The following is a 16,510-nucleotide window of genomic DNA, read 5'->3' as shown; positions in this document are numbered from 1 at the left end:
AATATCAGACTAAGACCCTCTTCATTGTTGGAAAGGCTGCCACTAGACTGAACTGCTTAACTCCCCAACCCCTATGTATGCATACATTTTCCTTTCTGTGGACAAACACACTGACAAAAGTGGAACCATTTATAGGTAATATATTTTTTAAGTGCCTAAGTGACCTAGGAGCCTCGGTTTCATTTATAAAAATGACTTAGGCCCAGATCCTCAAAGGTATATGGATGTCTAACTCCCACTGAAATCAATGGGAGTTAGGTGCCTAAGTACATTTTGGGACTTGGGTCTAAGAGCTTGGGATATAGGCTTCTACAACCTTTTGGCGCTTTTGGATATTTTGCTCTGTATCTATAAAGCATAAATGCCTTTACCTTATTTTTAGGAACAAAAAATGGTTTTGTGATTAAGGCATTGGACTGGGACTCAGGAGATCTAGGTTTAATTGTCAGTTTTGCTGCAGACATTCTCTGTGGCCATAGGCAAATATCTGTAGCTCAGTTCTCCAGCTGTAAAATAAAGAGAATATTTCCTGTCTCCTGCCATTTTCTGTCTTGTCTATTTAAATGGCAGGGGCTGTCTCTTAGCTCTGTTTAGCACATTGGGTCTCCAATCTCATTTGGAATCGCTATATGGTACTGTTAAAATAATAATAATAATAAATGCTAACTTATCATTAAAGATAAACAGAATAGTAGATTATACAAATTATTTTCTCACATAAATAGTAAAAGAGATGAGAAATATGAAAGATGAGGGAATTCAGCAGAGTTGAATTGAGTTACAGTAGTATCCACATGGTTATTATAAAATGTATTTTATTATTTATTGGGTCAGTTCATTCCAATCGACCCATCTTTCCTCAAAGAAAGTAGCTGAACTACTTGTAGGCAGTAAGTTGTTCATTTCTCTAAATTATTTTATTCTGAATTATTCATTGATATGGTTGACCAAACAAAAACCTACTTTCCAGTTGTGTTTTAAGTCTCCCCCTATCCCTTTCAAAGCAGTGAGGTAGGACAAGAATAGTTTATCCAAATACCAATGTCATAGAACAAATAGTGCTGTTTAGTTTCCTTGTGTTCCAGTCATTCCTCTTATGGATCAAAATACACAGGAATTTTAAAATAGAGACGGGCATGTACCTGAACTTCAGATTTGTAACTCACCTACTCCTAAATCAGGGGTCGGCAACCTTTCAGAAGTGGTGAGCCAAGTCTTCATTTATTCACTTTAATTTAAGGTTTCGCATGCCGGTAATACATTTTAACATTTTTTAGAAGGTCTCTCTCTATAAGTCTATATATAATATAACTAAACTACTGTTGTATGTAAAGTAAACAAGGTTTTCAAAATGTTTAAGAAGCTTCATTTAAAATTATATTAAAATGCTGATCTTAAGCCGCCGGCCCGCTCAGCTCACTGCCAGCCTGGGGTTCCGTTCACCTAGGCCAGCAACGGGCTGAGCGGGGCCTGCAGCTGGAACCCTGGCTGGCAAGGGGCTGGCAGCCAGAACCCCAGGTTAGCAGGGGGCTGAGTGGGGCCGGCAGCTGGGACCCCAGCTGGTAAGGGGCCGGCAGCCAAAACCCCGGGCCAGCAGCCAGAACCCCAGACTGGCAGCAGGCTGAGCAGGGTCAGGGGCCGGGACCCCGGACCGGCAGCGGGCTGAATGGGGCTGGCACCCCAGACCAGCAGTGGGCCGAGTAGCTCAGCCCGCTGCCGGTCTGGGGTTCTGGCTGCCGGCCCCTTGCCAGCTGGGGTCCCAGCTGCCGGCCCCGTTCAGCCCACTGCCAACCTGGTGCTCAAGGCCCTGCTCCTGCCTCTCTTCCCCACCTCCTTACCGGTCTGAGCAGCAAGGGTGCTGGGGCTGCTCTTCTCCCCTCCCTCGCAAGGGGGCGGCAGGGAGGGAGAGGAGGCGGGGCTCCACACAGCATGCTGGGGGAAGAGACAGGGGAGGGGAAAGCTTGGCTGCCGGCAGAGCCGGCTGTACAGCAGCAGCCGGCAGGAGCAAGCTTGCTTCTGCTCCCTGCCCCCGCCAGAGAGAGCGGTGGGCGGTGGGCGCAGAAGAGCGGGCTGGGTCGGGCAGGATTTTTAATGGCACGCTGCTGCCTGCCGGGGTCCCGCTCAGCCCGCTGCTGGGGTTCGGCAGCAGGCTGAGCGGGACCCCGGCAGGCAGCAGCGTGCCATTAAAAATCGGCTTGCGTGCCGTCTTTGGCACGCGTGCCATAGGTTGTCCACCCCTGTCCTAAATTATTGGGAAGTTTGAGCCGAGACAGAAATCTGAATCTCTCTTTGTGGCTCAAGCCTATCTATATAATTGGCTGAAAACAGAACCCAAGTCTGAATGCTCCTGAACTTTTGGGAAGTTCAGAGCCAGATGCAAACTTTCACAGCTTGTGCCCATCTGTAGTTCTAAAGATTGCTCTTTGTGACAGCAATTCCAAAAGATGTCAGGGTAGCAGTAGCTCTGTGGGCAGCCATTATGACTTTAGCAGGGTTAAATTATTTTAGACAGTTCTTCCTTCACTCACCCCTGAAAATTCAAACTGTTCTTGTCTGTTACGCTTCACGGCAGTAGATGCTATGAATATGCTGAGGCACTCTGCACACTTTTCCATGTTGTACTGTTAGGTATAGTCAAGAGAGTGTTTTCTTTCTCCTCATATTTGAAATCTGCTCTTAAATCTAATAAATGTTGACACAGAGCTTTAATATTTCTGAGGTGGTTTAGTGGTATTATCTGACAATGCGTGCAACCATATTATCTTAGACTGTGATCCTATCAACTCTCACTAGCTAATCAGGGAGATGAGGTGGGTGAGATAATATCTTTTATTGGTCCAACTTCTGCTGGTGAAAGAGACACCTTGTCTCTCTAATATCCTAGGACCAACATAGCTAGGACAACACTGGAAATAGCTAATCAGGGACTGCCCTGGTCAGTGTTTGAATCAGAATCCTCAAAAGAAAACTATGCTGATACAGGTAGCAGTGCTGGTGATTCTGTAGGTGGCAATCTTACCCCTGTTTCTTTACTTAAACATTGTCCTATCAGGTTCTTGGGAACAAGGAGATACCCTTGTGTGCTTATGCATTATGATACAATCTTTAAATACATGATCACATATCATCATAGAATATCAGGGTTGGAAGGGACCTCAGGAGGTCATCTAGTCCAACCCCCTGCTCAAAGCAGGACCAATCCCCAACTAAATCATCCCAGCCAGGGCTTTGTCAAGCCTGACCTGAAAAACCTCTAAGGAAGGAGATTCCACCACCTCCCTAGGTAACCCATTCCAATGCTTCACCACCCTCCCAGTGTAAAAGTTTTTCCTAATATCCAGCCTAAACCTCCCCCACTGCAACTTGAGACCATTACTCCTTGTTCTGTCATCTGGTACCACTAAGAACAGTGTAGATCCATCCTCTTTGGAACCCCCTTTCAGGTAGTTGAAAGCAGCTATCAAATCTCCTCCCACCGCCATTCTTCTCTTCTGCAGACTAAACAATCCCAGTTCCCTCAGCCTCTCCTCATAAGTTATGTGCTCCAGCCCCCTAATCATTCTTGTTGCCCTCTGCTGGACTCTTTCCAATTTTTCCACATCCTTCTTGTAGTGTGGGGCCCAAAACTGGACACAGTACTCCAGATGAGGCCTCACCAATGTCGAATAGAGAGGAATGATCACGTCCCTCAATCTGTCGGCAATGCCCCTACTTATACGCCCAAAATGCCATTAGCCTTCTTGGCAACAAGGGCACACTGTTGACTCATATCCAGCTTCTCATCCACTGTAACCCCTAGGTCCTTTTCTGCAGAACTGCTGCCTAACCATTCGGTCCCCAGTCTGTAGCAGTGCATGGGATTCTTCCGTCCCAAGTGCAGGGCTCTGCATTTGTCCTTGTTGAACCTCCTCAGATTTCTTTTGGCTCAATCCTCTAATTTGTCTAGATCCCTCTGTATCCTATCCCTACCCTCCAGCATATCTACCACTCCTCCCAGTTTAGTGTCATCTGCAAACTTGCTGAGGGTGCATCCTCTAGATCATTAATGAAGATATTGAACAAAACCAGCCCCAGGACCGACCCCTGGGGCACTCCGCTTGATACCGGCTGCCAACTAGACATGGAGCCATTGATCACTACCCGCTGAGCCCGACGATCTAGCCAGCTTTCTATCCACCTTATAATCCATTCATCCAGCCCATACCTCTTTAATTTGCTGGCAAGAATACTGTGGGAGACCGTATCAAAAGCTTTGTTAAAGTCAAGGAATAACATGTCCACTGCTTTCCCCTCATCCACAGAGCCTGTTATCGCATCATAGAAGGCAATTAGGTTAGTCAGGCATGACTTGCCCTTGGTGAATCCATGCTGACTGTTCCTGATCACTTTCCTCTCCTCTAAGTGCTTCAGAATTGATTCCTTGAGGACCTGCTCCATGATTTTTCCAGGGACTGAGGTGAGGCTGACTGGCCTGTAGTTCCCTGGATCCTCCTCTTTCCCTTTTTTAAAGATGGGCACTACATTAGCCTTTTTCCATATGATTCTTTCCTAAGAACCCTGTCTCATTCAGTGCACAGGACAGATCTGTTCTGTGGGTAGAGCAAGGCTGTGCAGAGAAGGAGGCTATTCTCAGTAGAACCTCTGCCTCATTTGATGCTGAATTTGGAACATGTGTATTAGTAAATGAGGCAGGGGAAGAGAAAGGATGCTCTCATGGTTAAGACAGTTGAAAGCTGTGCTAGAGAATTGGATTCTGTCCCTGCCTCTGCAACAGAGTTCCTGTGTGATGCTGGGTAAGTCATTTAACACAACTTTTCAGACATGGTCACTAATTCAGTGTTCTTCATTTTGAGGGTCCCCAATTTGGTACCCCGGGATCTGATTTGTAGAAGCCCTGAGCACTCAGAGTTGAAATGGAAGTCAGTAGGAGCTGTGCTTTGAAGATATAGAATGCTATATAATGCTAAGCACTCTGAAAAATCATGTCCCAATTGTTTCAAATTGGGCCCCCAAAATTAGTGAATACTTGGATTGTACTCTCTGTGCCTCAGTTTCCAATCTATAAACTGGGAATAATAATACCCTGCATCTAACAGGGAAGTTGTAAAAATTAATTCATTAATATTTGGGAAGGACTCCGATACTATAGTAATGAGTGCCATAGAAAAGCCCATGAGGATATTAATAATTCTGTCTTCAAAGCAGGGCTTGAATAATATGCAATAAATAAGGCATAGGGCCACAAAATTTTGAATAGCTGCTCATTAATTGAACACTGTCCATCCTGTGCACTGATTGTGGACAAGGCAGGGGATTGTGTGGAAAAAATAGTATGTGATCACGTTAATAAAGACTGTATCATAATGCACACGCACAAGAGAATCAAATTAAGGTTGCATAAGCTAACTCAAATGCTTGACTTTACAACCTTAATAATGTTCTTTTAATGTAGTTTTATTTTATGTAATGCAACTACAGATGCCCATCCAGTGCTCTGACCACCTATCCTCAAAATTAAAAATCATAACATACACAGAGGATTCCGCCAGAAATACATCTACCTCAGCCCCACTCCTTTTTTAGCAGCCTTAGCAAACAGAATAAAAAGGTTGCTCAGAAGATTAACTCTTGTATATATTGAGGGAACTCAAGCTTGAGTGTCTCTGCTTATCTCAGGATATCATGGGGAGAGATGCGATCTCTCATGTAACCAGCTCCAAAATCATTTAGGGATTTATAGGCTAAAACCAACACCTTGAATTCCACATCCATATATATTAAGGGAAATAAGGGGACCATACCCATCTTGTAGTTAAGACCCTGCCTGGCCTGACACTTGGGAGATCTGGGTTCCATTCTTGGTGCTGCCACACACTTCTTATATGACCAAGGCAAGTCATATAATCTATCTGTGCTTCAGTTCCCCATCTCTAAAACATAGATAATGATACTTTTTTTTCCTCCGACCCTTCCTGTCTTGTCTATTTAGATTCTAAACACTTCAGGTCTGAGATGACTCTTGCTGTATGTATGGACAGAGCCTAATACAATGTACACCCCACTTCCCCTCTTCCATCTTGGCTGGAGTTCCTAGGTGCTATCATGTTACAAATGACTAATAATAAAACTGCATTTTTCTACTGGCTGGTGGAGAATGTGATCACTAGCGATTTAGGGCCAATTCTGTAGTCCTCTAGCTGAGATTATTTCCTTCAACAGTTAATGCTAGGTTTCTATTTAATGTCTGTCAATCAGCAAGTCTCAAATGCCCAATAACTATCAGGTTTAGCCATGACAGTACATTGTTAACTAAATTTAACAAAAGCTGCTACAGTATATGTTCATTTTACAGAATCATCTGGCCTACCACAATAAAACAGTGCTGGAAATAGCGTCTATTTCTGATATGGGCCGAGCTGTTTTTAAAAAAAATATTTTCCTTTCAAATTTCATGCCAATTTTTAATTGAGCATTTTGATTTGTAAGATCAAAGCATAAGTCAAGAGTTGGAATATATTTAGTAATTTCAAACATTTAGATTATGATAAAGTAAACATTTGTAGTGGACTGTAAACTGTAGCAGCCAATCAACAGGAATTAACAGTAATGAGGATGAAAGAAAATTACCCTCTGCGCTGGAAATATTGTATTCAGTATCATCAGTTCTTCAGTTAGGAAAGCATTTTTCATTTGCAAAATAAACATTGTAAAAATAGTCATTAAAACAAATTTAGGACATGACTTTTGGTAAGTGAGTAGAATTATTCCCATTCACTTCAGTGAGAGTTGGGTCGCATTCTTAGAGACCATTGAAATTTTTTATTTTATAGTAAGCATAGTTTCATCTGGTGAAACAACACACTAAAGAAAGGTTCAACTTAGTGGTTTGAGCCTGCAACTTTGATTTCAGTGGGAGTTGAGGACATTCAGCATCTTCCAGAATCAGACCCTTCATTAAATAACTTCCTGCTGATGCCATCCTTACAGAGCTGAAAGATGGAATCTGTTTGCTGCAGTTAACATACTGAGCGATGGGTGGAGATGGAAAGATGTGTCCAAAGATGAGTTTGTATTTATTGTAAACAAAGAATAAAGAGTGGGTTTTTCTGCTCACTTGTTTGGAATTCAATTTTTGCCTAGCTAGCTCTAGATCCTTGGTCTGGCACATATTCACTTTGACTACAGCTGGGTAAATACTGCAAAAAATGTTTCTTTGAATATTTATTCAAATTTTTAAATGGTTTGCATCTACCATGTTTCCAGCTCTTCTGTGCAAATTTTTGTAAACAAATTTACTGACAGGCACATCCATGGAAACAATGGCATTTAATTAAATATTGGAAAATATTCATAGGGAGCAAATTTTTAATTAATAAATGCTAGTAGTTTTCTAAATAAAAATGTCCCTATATCCAAGACATACATAGTTAGAAATTAGATGGACTCTTTCCTCCATGATTTCAAAGCACTTCACATAGCAACACTGGGAAGGGCGGAGGGGCACATTTAAAACTAGATATTGCACATTCATGGTCACTTAAAAGATTAAATTCAGTATGTTAAATTACAATTAGAGCTGATCAAATTTGTTTTACCAATCTATTTGAACCCACTGATACATGGCCTTTACAATTTTTTGTTTGTTTTGCAAAATGTTGTTGACTTGTTGAAATTTTCATTTTCCATGAAAAATGCTATGCCTTTTTGACTTTTTCAAAATTGTAATTAGAAATTATCAAAACGTTATTGATTTTTTTGCTTACTGAAAACTTGGTGTTTGATTAACACAAAATTTTAATACCCATGTTGATAACATTTTTGCTATTTTTTTAGACAAATTTTAGGAATTAAAAACAAAAACCAAAAATCACAAAAAATTCCGACCACCCACCAAAGTCATAGATCCATTTCAAGCCTTTTGAAATGAAAACAAGTTTGAACTTTCTTGTGAAACCGCTTTTTTTCATTTTTAACCAGTTCTAATAACAATATTTTAAAGATGAATATTTATTTGCAATACACCTGCCATTCTGATTTCTGTTCCAACAAGACTTCAAGAATCCTTACTTGCATAATGCTGTGTTATCTCCTAATGGCAGAGGAGCTTGCTTGAGTTGTTTTGTTTATTTTCTAATATTTTCTCAATGTACTAACATATTTAGCTTGAACCATGTAGTTTTAACTGTACCGAAAGTGATGTGTTTTTGATGTATATAACTGAAAGAAACTTCAGTGATCTGGAAATAGCGCAAAAAATTTGATATTTTGTGTTGAAGTCTTAAGTTTTTGAGGAAAAACAGATTTCATAGGGCAAATTTTGAATAAGTTATTATTGGGAACATCTATAAATTGATTTGAATTGGGATATAGCTGATGCTGATTGAATGGGATACTTATCTACTACTTATTTTCATTAGGTATGAATAAGAGCCTATTAACTGTTTGGCTGCACTTAGACTGCATTTCATCACTGGCATTCTCTCCTCTTGCCACTTTCCCCCCTTGTGTAGAGTTCACAATAGCTGTACATAGCATAGACAGAAGTTTTCTTTGTGTTTTGATCCAAGAATTTCTAAAAAGAACTTAAAAATTAAAGATACAAACTATGAGTATTTTTCTATGGCCGTATGCAAGCTATGGGTTCAACTGGTTGCTGATTACAGGTGCATATGGATTATGGAGAGTGGAACGACTGATTTATTGTCTTTTCACTTTAATTTCCTTTTAAAATCAGATTCTAAAGAACAATATGTTAAGGATTAGAGAAATAGGGGGAGGTTAATAGGGGAAGAAAGAGTGAGAATGAGTATGAGCATTAGAAAGGCGCATAACTGGTCATATGTGAGTAATGTTTTAATACATATGATTCCTGGATAAATATATTCTCACAGTAATAAGCCCTGATTCTATAGTACGCTGCATTTACAATTTATAATGTAATAACTTAAATAAGACAAAATAATAATAAAATAATACCTGTAATAATTTAATTTGTGATCACTATGTATTTAATGACAGAATATGGCCATCTCTTTTTGACTTGACCAAAATGCAGTTTTAAAAAAATACAAATACACTGATTGTATGATTTGAGACAAAATTTTAACATTATGCAATCATTCTAGGTGAATCTGGCAGCAACACCTCTAGTTAAAGTTGTACAATGTTTTCCATTATAAGATTCTGTTTTTAGTTGTTTATAACTTTGCCAAACTTTAACTGTTTGAACTAAAATGTTCACGCCAGGTGCCTGCTTCAGGTTGAATTTTTAAAGAAAGTTTCAGTTAAAATGGCGTAGCCATTTCCAAAAATGAGGTAAAGGAAAAATACATTGTTTTGCCCAGGAGTAAACCCAAACCCAAACCATACAACTGTAAAATTGAGAAACTCTAGTGTCTCCATGCTTTGAAGGACAGACTTGAAATTTGGCAAGGGGTACCCTAGTGCTGGGAATGTTCTCTTTGCCGTTTGTGACAATATGCCCAGATTGGCAAAATTTAGAACCTCTGAAAATCTCAGTTCACTCATGCTCAATAGCGGCTTGTTAAAGGCTGGCAGCTAAATTCTCTGGGGATTCTGTCTGCACCTGAATTGCTCCATCCCTCAGCTCCTATTGTTGACCAGAACGTGTATGCACCATCCCCACAGAGTGATGGAGCATGCTCCAGCCCAGAGTGGCAAGGGCTGCCCCTGCTATTGCCAAGGACTGCTGTGGCCCCAGTCACCAGAACTGAGAGTGGCGAGACTGTTTGTTGTGCTTTCACTGCTCCCCCTACTGGAACTCAGGCAGGGAAAAGGAGGAGCAGCAGCAAGCAACCTCACACAAATATAGAGGAAAAGTTGTTGGTGGTGGGGGGGGGGAGAGTTACAAAAGCGGTGGGGAAGAGATCTGATGAGCATGGGGTGGAAGACAGATAATAAGGACAGGAGCCCAGGTGAAGGGTGGAGATAGGAACAGAGGGGAACAAGTGGAATAGAAGTGGAGAAGGAAAGGGACAGGTACCAATGAGATGCATAAAAGCAGACAAACAAAGGTACATGAGTCCGGGAAGGAGAATAGGGCAGAGATGCTGGGGAGAGGGCAGAAAGTTCTATAACCTATACTGGCACACTCCTGTCAGAACCTGGCATTGAACCCAGGATTCCTGAGTCTCACAATGTCTCTACTATCAGCACATACCTGTGAAATCCACTGGTGCTTGTCCACAAAGAGGAAGACACCCTACTACCACTACCAGTTCCTTCCTTAACTCAAGTGATAGAGATCTGTGTGGTGGGTCTAACTGTCACCACCCTGCTGATGATCCATGTGGTGATAATTCTTCATGATGGAAGTTCTGGTTTTTTAGTTTGTTTTTTAAAAAGTTAGGAAATTACATACAAAAACTATGTTAAAGGAAAGTTAAGATTTCAAAATCAAGCACTCAGAAGCTAAGAAATGTCGGTGCAATCTTAATTTGGTCCTCTTGTGCATATGCATTATGATACACTCTTTTCCACAGAAAACCTGCCTCATTCAGTGCATGGGATGTTCCTCAATTGGTATGGAAATCTAAGATAATAAGTCAGGCAAGTTACAGATTTCTGAATTCCAGTTTTCCTTTCTGTGGAGTCATAAGGGGTCTGCCCTCATACTGATGCGGGATGATTTATTATAATATTACTTCTATCACAGTACTCAGGCGTGCATAGCACTTTAGAGATGAAGTAATTAAAAACAAAACAAAATAGGCCTCTGCCCATTGGAGCTTTCAATCTATTTGCTTGGTCCTACTAGGTGCTTAAGGTCCTGAATTATCACGGTTTGATGCAGAAGGCTACAATGGGACAAGGGAAGAGCTGCAGATCTACCTTTAAAGGTTTCCCTGTGCATCTTGCATAGGGGTGTGGAGATGAAATTCTAGCCCATTGACTGGAATAGCCGTTGCAGTTGGCTGTGCAGCAGTGCCACACTTACGTCCTGGGGTGAGGGTAGTGCACATCTGTGTACAACATGAATGCTTGGGTTTATGCAGGTGGAAAGTGCATTTCACCTTAAAAAACCTGATCTGATGTGGCATACAGTGTCTATTAGTTTGACTATTGTCATAAATATAGAGGGAAGGGTAACAACCTTTATGTATGCAGTAGCATAAAATCCCTCCTTGGAAGCTGTACTGAATCGCCTTACCTGTAAGGGGCTAAGAAGTTCAAATAACCTACTTGGCACCTGACTAGAAGGACCAATGAGGAAAGAAGATACTTTCAAATCTGGTGGGGGGGAGGATTTGTTTGTTGTTCTCTTTGTTTGGTCCCTCTCTGGACGGAGGGAGAAGCCAAGCGGGTATAACATCTCCTGAAAATATACCTGGAATAATCCATCTAAAACCACATAAACTGTAAGTAGGGCAAGGAAATGCATTAGGTTATCTTTTGTTTTTACTTGTGAATTTTTCCTATGCTACAGAGGTAGTTTTATTCCTGTTTTTGTAACTGTGAAGCTGAGCCCAGAGGGGAATCCTCTGTGTTTTAAATCTTTTTATCGCCCTGTAAAGTTACCTTTCATCCTGATTTTGCAGGTGTGATTCTTTTACTTTATAATAAAGTTCTTTTAAGAACCTAATTGATTTCAGTGTCCTGAAGAGAAAGGGTCTGGTCTGCGCTCACACTGCTAAGGTAATTAGTTGGTATATTATTCTCAAGCCTCCCCAGGAAAGGGGGTGAAGGGGCTTGGGGGGATATTTTGGGGAAATAGGGATTCCAAATGACCCTTCCCTGAATTTTTATGTAAATCAATTGGTGGTGGCAGCAATACCGTCCAAGGACAAGGAAAGGAATTTGTGCCTTGGGGAAGTTTTAACCTAAGCTGGTAGAATATAAGCGTAGGGGGTCTTTCATGTGGGTCCCCACATCTGTACCCCAGAGTTCAGAGTGGGTGGGGAACCCTGACAACTATACATTTGATTGGCAGCTGAACAAAGTTTGTTATAGAAAACTTGGACTTGCTTCTCAAGTGAAAGTGCAGTATGTGAAAATAAGACTGAAACTGGATGGAGCTATTTGGACCAGGGGTTCTCAACCTGTGGCCTGTGGGCCACTTGCAGCCCAATCAGCACACACTGTGGTCAATGTGACATCATCAGGGCCATACAGGAGGTATATATAGTATGTGGATGCAGCCCACATAACACAAAGAGAGCAGCATATGCGGCCCACTATGGTAAATAGGTTGAGAACCATTGATTTGGACCTTACATTTACCAACCTCACAGTTTTTATAATGCCTTTAAGTTATGCTATTAAAATATTATTCCTGAAGATGTTTTTGCCCCTCCCCCCTCCACAGTAAATGGCTTTCAATGGTATCCTCATTGGATTCCCAAAAATTAGAGATGGTGGGAAAATGGTGATGTTTTTTCACAAAACATTTCAAAGTGTTCTTTTTTCACCCCAGATTTCAAAATGGAACATCTCTTGAGTTATTTGTTTTATTTCCTCCCTCTTCCTTCCACTTTTACTGTTTTCCTTCTTTCTGCCCCCCTTCCTTTTCCATTTTGCCACTGACAAAGAAAAGGGGGAAAAGGTATAAACTAAAATCACCCCCAATTTTTAATTTTAAGGTATCATAGAAAATGTGGACTTTTAGAGGGAAAGCACTTATCATGCCTAAGAAGTGAGTGGGAGGAGGGGGGGCTATTATTCATGAGTCCAAGGGACCAGAGGAAGCCATACACAGCAGCTGCACTTGATGCATCTGTACAAGAGGTATAGCACAAATCTCAGCTCTACCTTCCCTGCACTACCTGTTGTGCCAAGGGAGCGATCTCTCATTACCAAACATGTTTTATCCTTTGGTTTCGACTGTGCTGCCAGCTGCTTTAATGGCTCGTTCTTATGCTCAGAGGGAGAAAATCAGCCCACTTACTGTTTTCTGGACTTCTTGTGTGGCTGTTTTTTGGGGGAAAGGACACCCTGTGCTTTCTTACCCTTCAACAGTTCACCTACAAGCGAGCAGCCATAATTTGACCCCATATATGTAATACAATTATATTTCTGATTTTCTATCTCAAGTTTTTTTACCTTGAGCTCCTTGACTGTATAACATCAGTCTGTGAGCAGACTCAACATCCAAAAAATAGTCCATCTTGGAGGAACTTTTTGTTGCCAATACACCTTTCTTTTCAAACCGATGTGATCAGTCAAATTCCTGGGGGGAAAAACAACTAAAGATCAAACATACAAATATAAATAAAAATCACAGATTTTTTCTGAGTAAAGAATTCTGTATGCAGTATTTAAAAAACATCTCAATCTGGCATATCAGAGTGGATCTGGGGAAAAGCATTTAAAACCATCATGCATAGAATATTTTTAAACCACAGATTTTAGTTTCAAAGAATAATTTTTCATATTCCCAGCTGAAGAAAATATGAGGAAAATAGAAATACCAAACACAAACAAGATTCCTAGAATTATCAGTGATAGCCCGTCCACAGCCTCCATCCCGCCACAACATACACTTGTTTTACCCACCTGAGGCATCCTGTCTTAAGGTAAGATTGTAAGAACTTTGGGGCAGGGGTCGTCTTTTACTTTATGTCTGTACAATGCCTAGTGCAACAAGATCCCAACCTGATTAGGGCCATTAGGCACTACAGTAAAACAAATGATGATAATATTTATGTTAAAAACACAAACATTTCACCAGACCAGACAGAACTAGATTGCACTTCAGTAGTTATGCCATTCCACAAAAAGGTGAGAAAACGAACTCTTCCCCCTGGCCGCCTTCTTTACATTGACTTAAAGGAGCAGCAGAACTTCACACCATCAGCTTTTAACATGTTTGATAACAGGTATTGTCAAGCACTCTTAGCATTGATTCTTGGCTGACCCATTCATTGCAGTATTTCCTTGAACCCATTTATGGTATGTAGTCTATGAGTTAACCTCTCCTCTGACATACGGTGTTTCTTGTGTGACACACATTGACATGTCAATTATCATGAACCTTTCCCTACCTCCCTGTTGCCTCCTGCATTTTCTTTCACTTCACACAGCAATTATATATATTGTATATTTAAAGTCCAGCAGTTACAGAAAAGATATACACTGGCATTTCTTTGCATCTTTCCCAGCATGTATGCATAGATGTATAAGCAGCTATATAAATATCACAAATAACCTTCATTTTTTAAAAAAAAAGAGATTAATAGTCCTTCCTCTTTCAGAGCATTTCTTTTAGGGTGCTGTGAAAGAATGATCCTCACCTCAAGCAATGTCTTGAATTCCCAAGTATAAATCTATTTGTTTGGAACAACATGTGAAATCATTTTCAATTTACAAACCTATACTAATGAGAAAACTTCTAAAATTCTTCAACATATCCCTTCATTGGAGTATTCTGAACAACAATTGATACTTACTGCAAATAACAAGAGCTGCCTGCCAGTGGTGGAAGCTCCTGTAGTTTCAGGGTGGGCTTCCTTGATCTTACTAAAATATCCCCAGTGTAAGCAAATAATTTTGATTATTTGATTGGAACTCTGATGAATAATGCATAACGTCAACTGGACTTCCTTTATCTGATAAAAATGGCCAGGAGATGTGGTTACTTAGCAACAGAAGGTGACACTACTATCAACTCCCCCACACCCTCAACACTGAAGGAATAAACCCCTGATAAAACTTTCCCAAGGAAAAAAAGAAAAAACAACAACAACAACAACAACAACAATCCTATATCAAGTTCCTTCATTAATTCGGTTTTTGCTCTTATCTTGATCACTTTCCCTTTCAGAAGCTCAGAAAACCTGAATTGTGTTGTAATGATTAATTGAAGCATTTTGTTTTGTCTAATAATTTACTTTTACTGACCTGGACCTCCTTTCACTATTTACCACAAGAATAATGAGACTATGAAGTATTTTACAGTAAATGTAAGATGAATAATAATGTCATAATGAGACTGTTCAGAGATCACTCCTATTTTTATCTGGTGCTGTGTGTTGGGTAAGGCTGTTTTGCACAGTTCAGAAAGGCACGAAATTCATTAAATGTTCCAAGGATGCCATAAAAGCCACAGGTTATCCAGAAGCCTCTCACACTGTGATATTCCTACTTTTTGTATTAACTCACTGTGGAATATATGCATATAATAGTCTCTAGGAATCATCACATTTCTATATAGTATGTAGCTTTGTGCAAAATACATGATGAAGCTTTTCCCAATAGATGTATATTGCTAAAGAGCAAAGGCACCTATATAAAAGAATTAAAAATAAAAATAAAAGCTCAGGTTAGCAGATAGGTACTTACCAATATTACTGATCAATCCTACTGGCTTGAAATAAGACTAAGCAATGTAACCAGTTGGTGAGCCAGAGCGAACAGCTTCAAATTGTCACTTCAACCTCGAAATCAAGAGTACAGAGTAGAGAAAGGTGATGGATCTGCTGTTTTATATTATGATGAAATGAAACGCCTTAGTACAGATCTGAGTGGAACTGCTTTTTATATTACATTAGCCTGCTAATTTGAGGAAATTGAAAGGCTTTGTTTTACTGTCTTTTCTCTGTTCTCTTTCCTACCCCCTCAATTTAATTTGCATTTAAAATTATTCTTATGGCTTCACTGCTCTTCAAGGTGTGGAGTATTTTCTAATCACGATGAATGTTCAGTATGGTTCTGTGCAATGCCACTTTTATTCTGAGCCGGAAAACATTGTGAGTAATTATAATTGCTAGTTATTTTCTAGAACGAAATAGAGTGGTTGTCTGATGCAGTTTCAGATTTTTCCTCCAAATAGCAGTGCACTGTAGCAAAACTGCTCAGTCAAAGCTTGAATAAAAATCTCAACTCAAATGGCACTATTTCATCTCCTGATAACTTCAATGTTCAAATCCATGTACATTAGAAACTGAATATTTTTTCCACTGTATGTCTTTTCAAAATATTAGGCTACTTCTGTTTTTGAAATGGACTTACATATTTAGTAGAGATGTTGTAACATACATTTTTGATTGGTTCCCCTTGGGGAATCTTCACAAAGTTTGAGGTTCAAATGAAGCCAGGGAACGAAAGGGAAACTTAGCAAATGCTGTTGAGTTTCACCTGGTTTTGTCCCCAGAACCTAAGTCAGGACCCCACTCCTTCCAACAAGTCTTGGGACCCTCTTGTTGCTTCTGATCTGTGAGAGGAGAAAGGGGTGACTGGTAGACTGTACATTTTCACCGCTCCTCTTCCTGCACTTTAAGGTGGGAGGAAGGTCAGGAAACATGGTCAGGCCTACTCTTCCTATATCCACAGAAATTCTGTTCAAGGAAGCAGGTATAACCTCTGAAACTCAATGCTACAAAATATCACTGATGCTCAGTACTTGGGATTCAGAAAAGGATTAGACATTTATTTGGATAATGAGAAGCTCCATTGTTACACTGGATAGCATAACATTTTCAGGAGGGGAATAAAATGAACTTTAAAATCCCATGAGGGACTAAGCTATCAGGAAAGGAACTCAATGCCAATGCAC

General features: G+C 40.3%; 1 protein-coding gene across 10 annotated transcripts in view; it reads right to left on the bottom strand.

Annotated features, from left to right (window-relative positions):
• Window positions 1-15,678, bottom strand: part of PHACTR1 (phosphatase and actin regulator 1) — a 420,672-nt gene extending 404,994 nt beyond the window's left edge. For 3 of the 10 annotated variants that reach the window (XR_256654.5, XM_005305201.5, XM_065584983.1), the window contains exons 1-2: window positions 15,298-15,566; window positions 13,060-13,186 (exon numbers count right to left, since the gene is read on the bottom strand). Coding sequence is in view for 6 of the 10 variants with exons in the window: in XM_005305201.5 (XP_005305258.2) it covers window positions 13,060-13,123 (64 nt within the window). In the remaining 4 variants the exon portion in view is untranslated. Of the gene's footprint in view, window positions 1-13,059; window positions 13,187-14,405; window positions 14,492-15,297 lie in introns of those variants that run through there. The other 7 variants (XR_010598756.1, XM_005305205.5, XR_010598753.1 and 4 more) reach the window with 5 other exon arrangements.
• Between the last annotated feature and the right edge of the window lie 832 nt (window positions 15,679-16,510).

This window comes from Chrysemys picta, chromosome 2 (assembly GCF_011386835.1).
Source record: "Chrysemys picta bellii isolate R12L10 chromosome 2, ASM1138683v2, whole genome shotgun sequence".
In the NCBI taxonomy this organism is placed as follows: Eukaryota; Metazoa; Chordata; order Testudines; family Emydidae; genus Chrysemys; species Chrysemys picta.
Note: the sequence above shows the minus strand (reverse complement) of the source record. Positions and strands in the feature narration are given on the sequence as shown.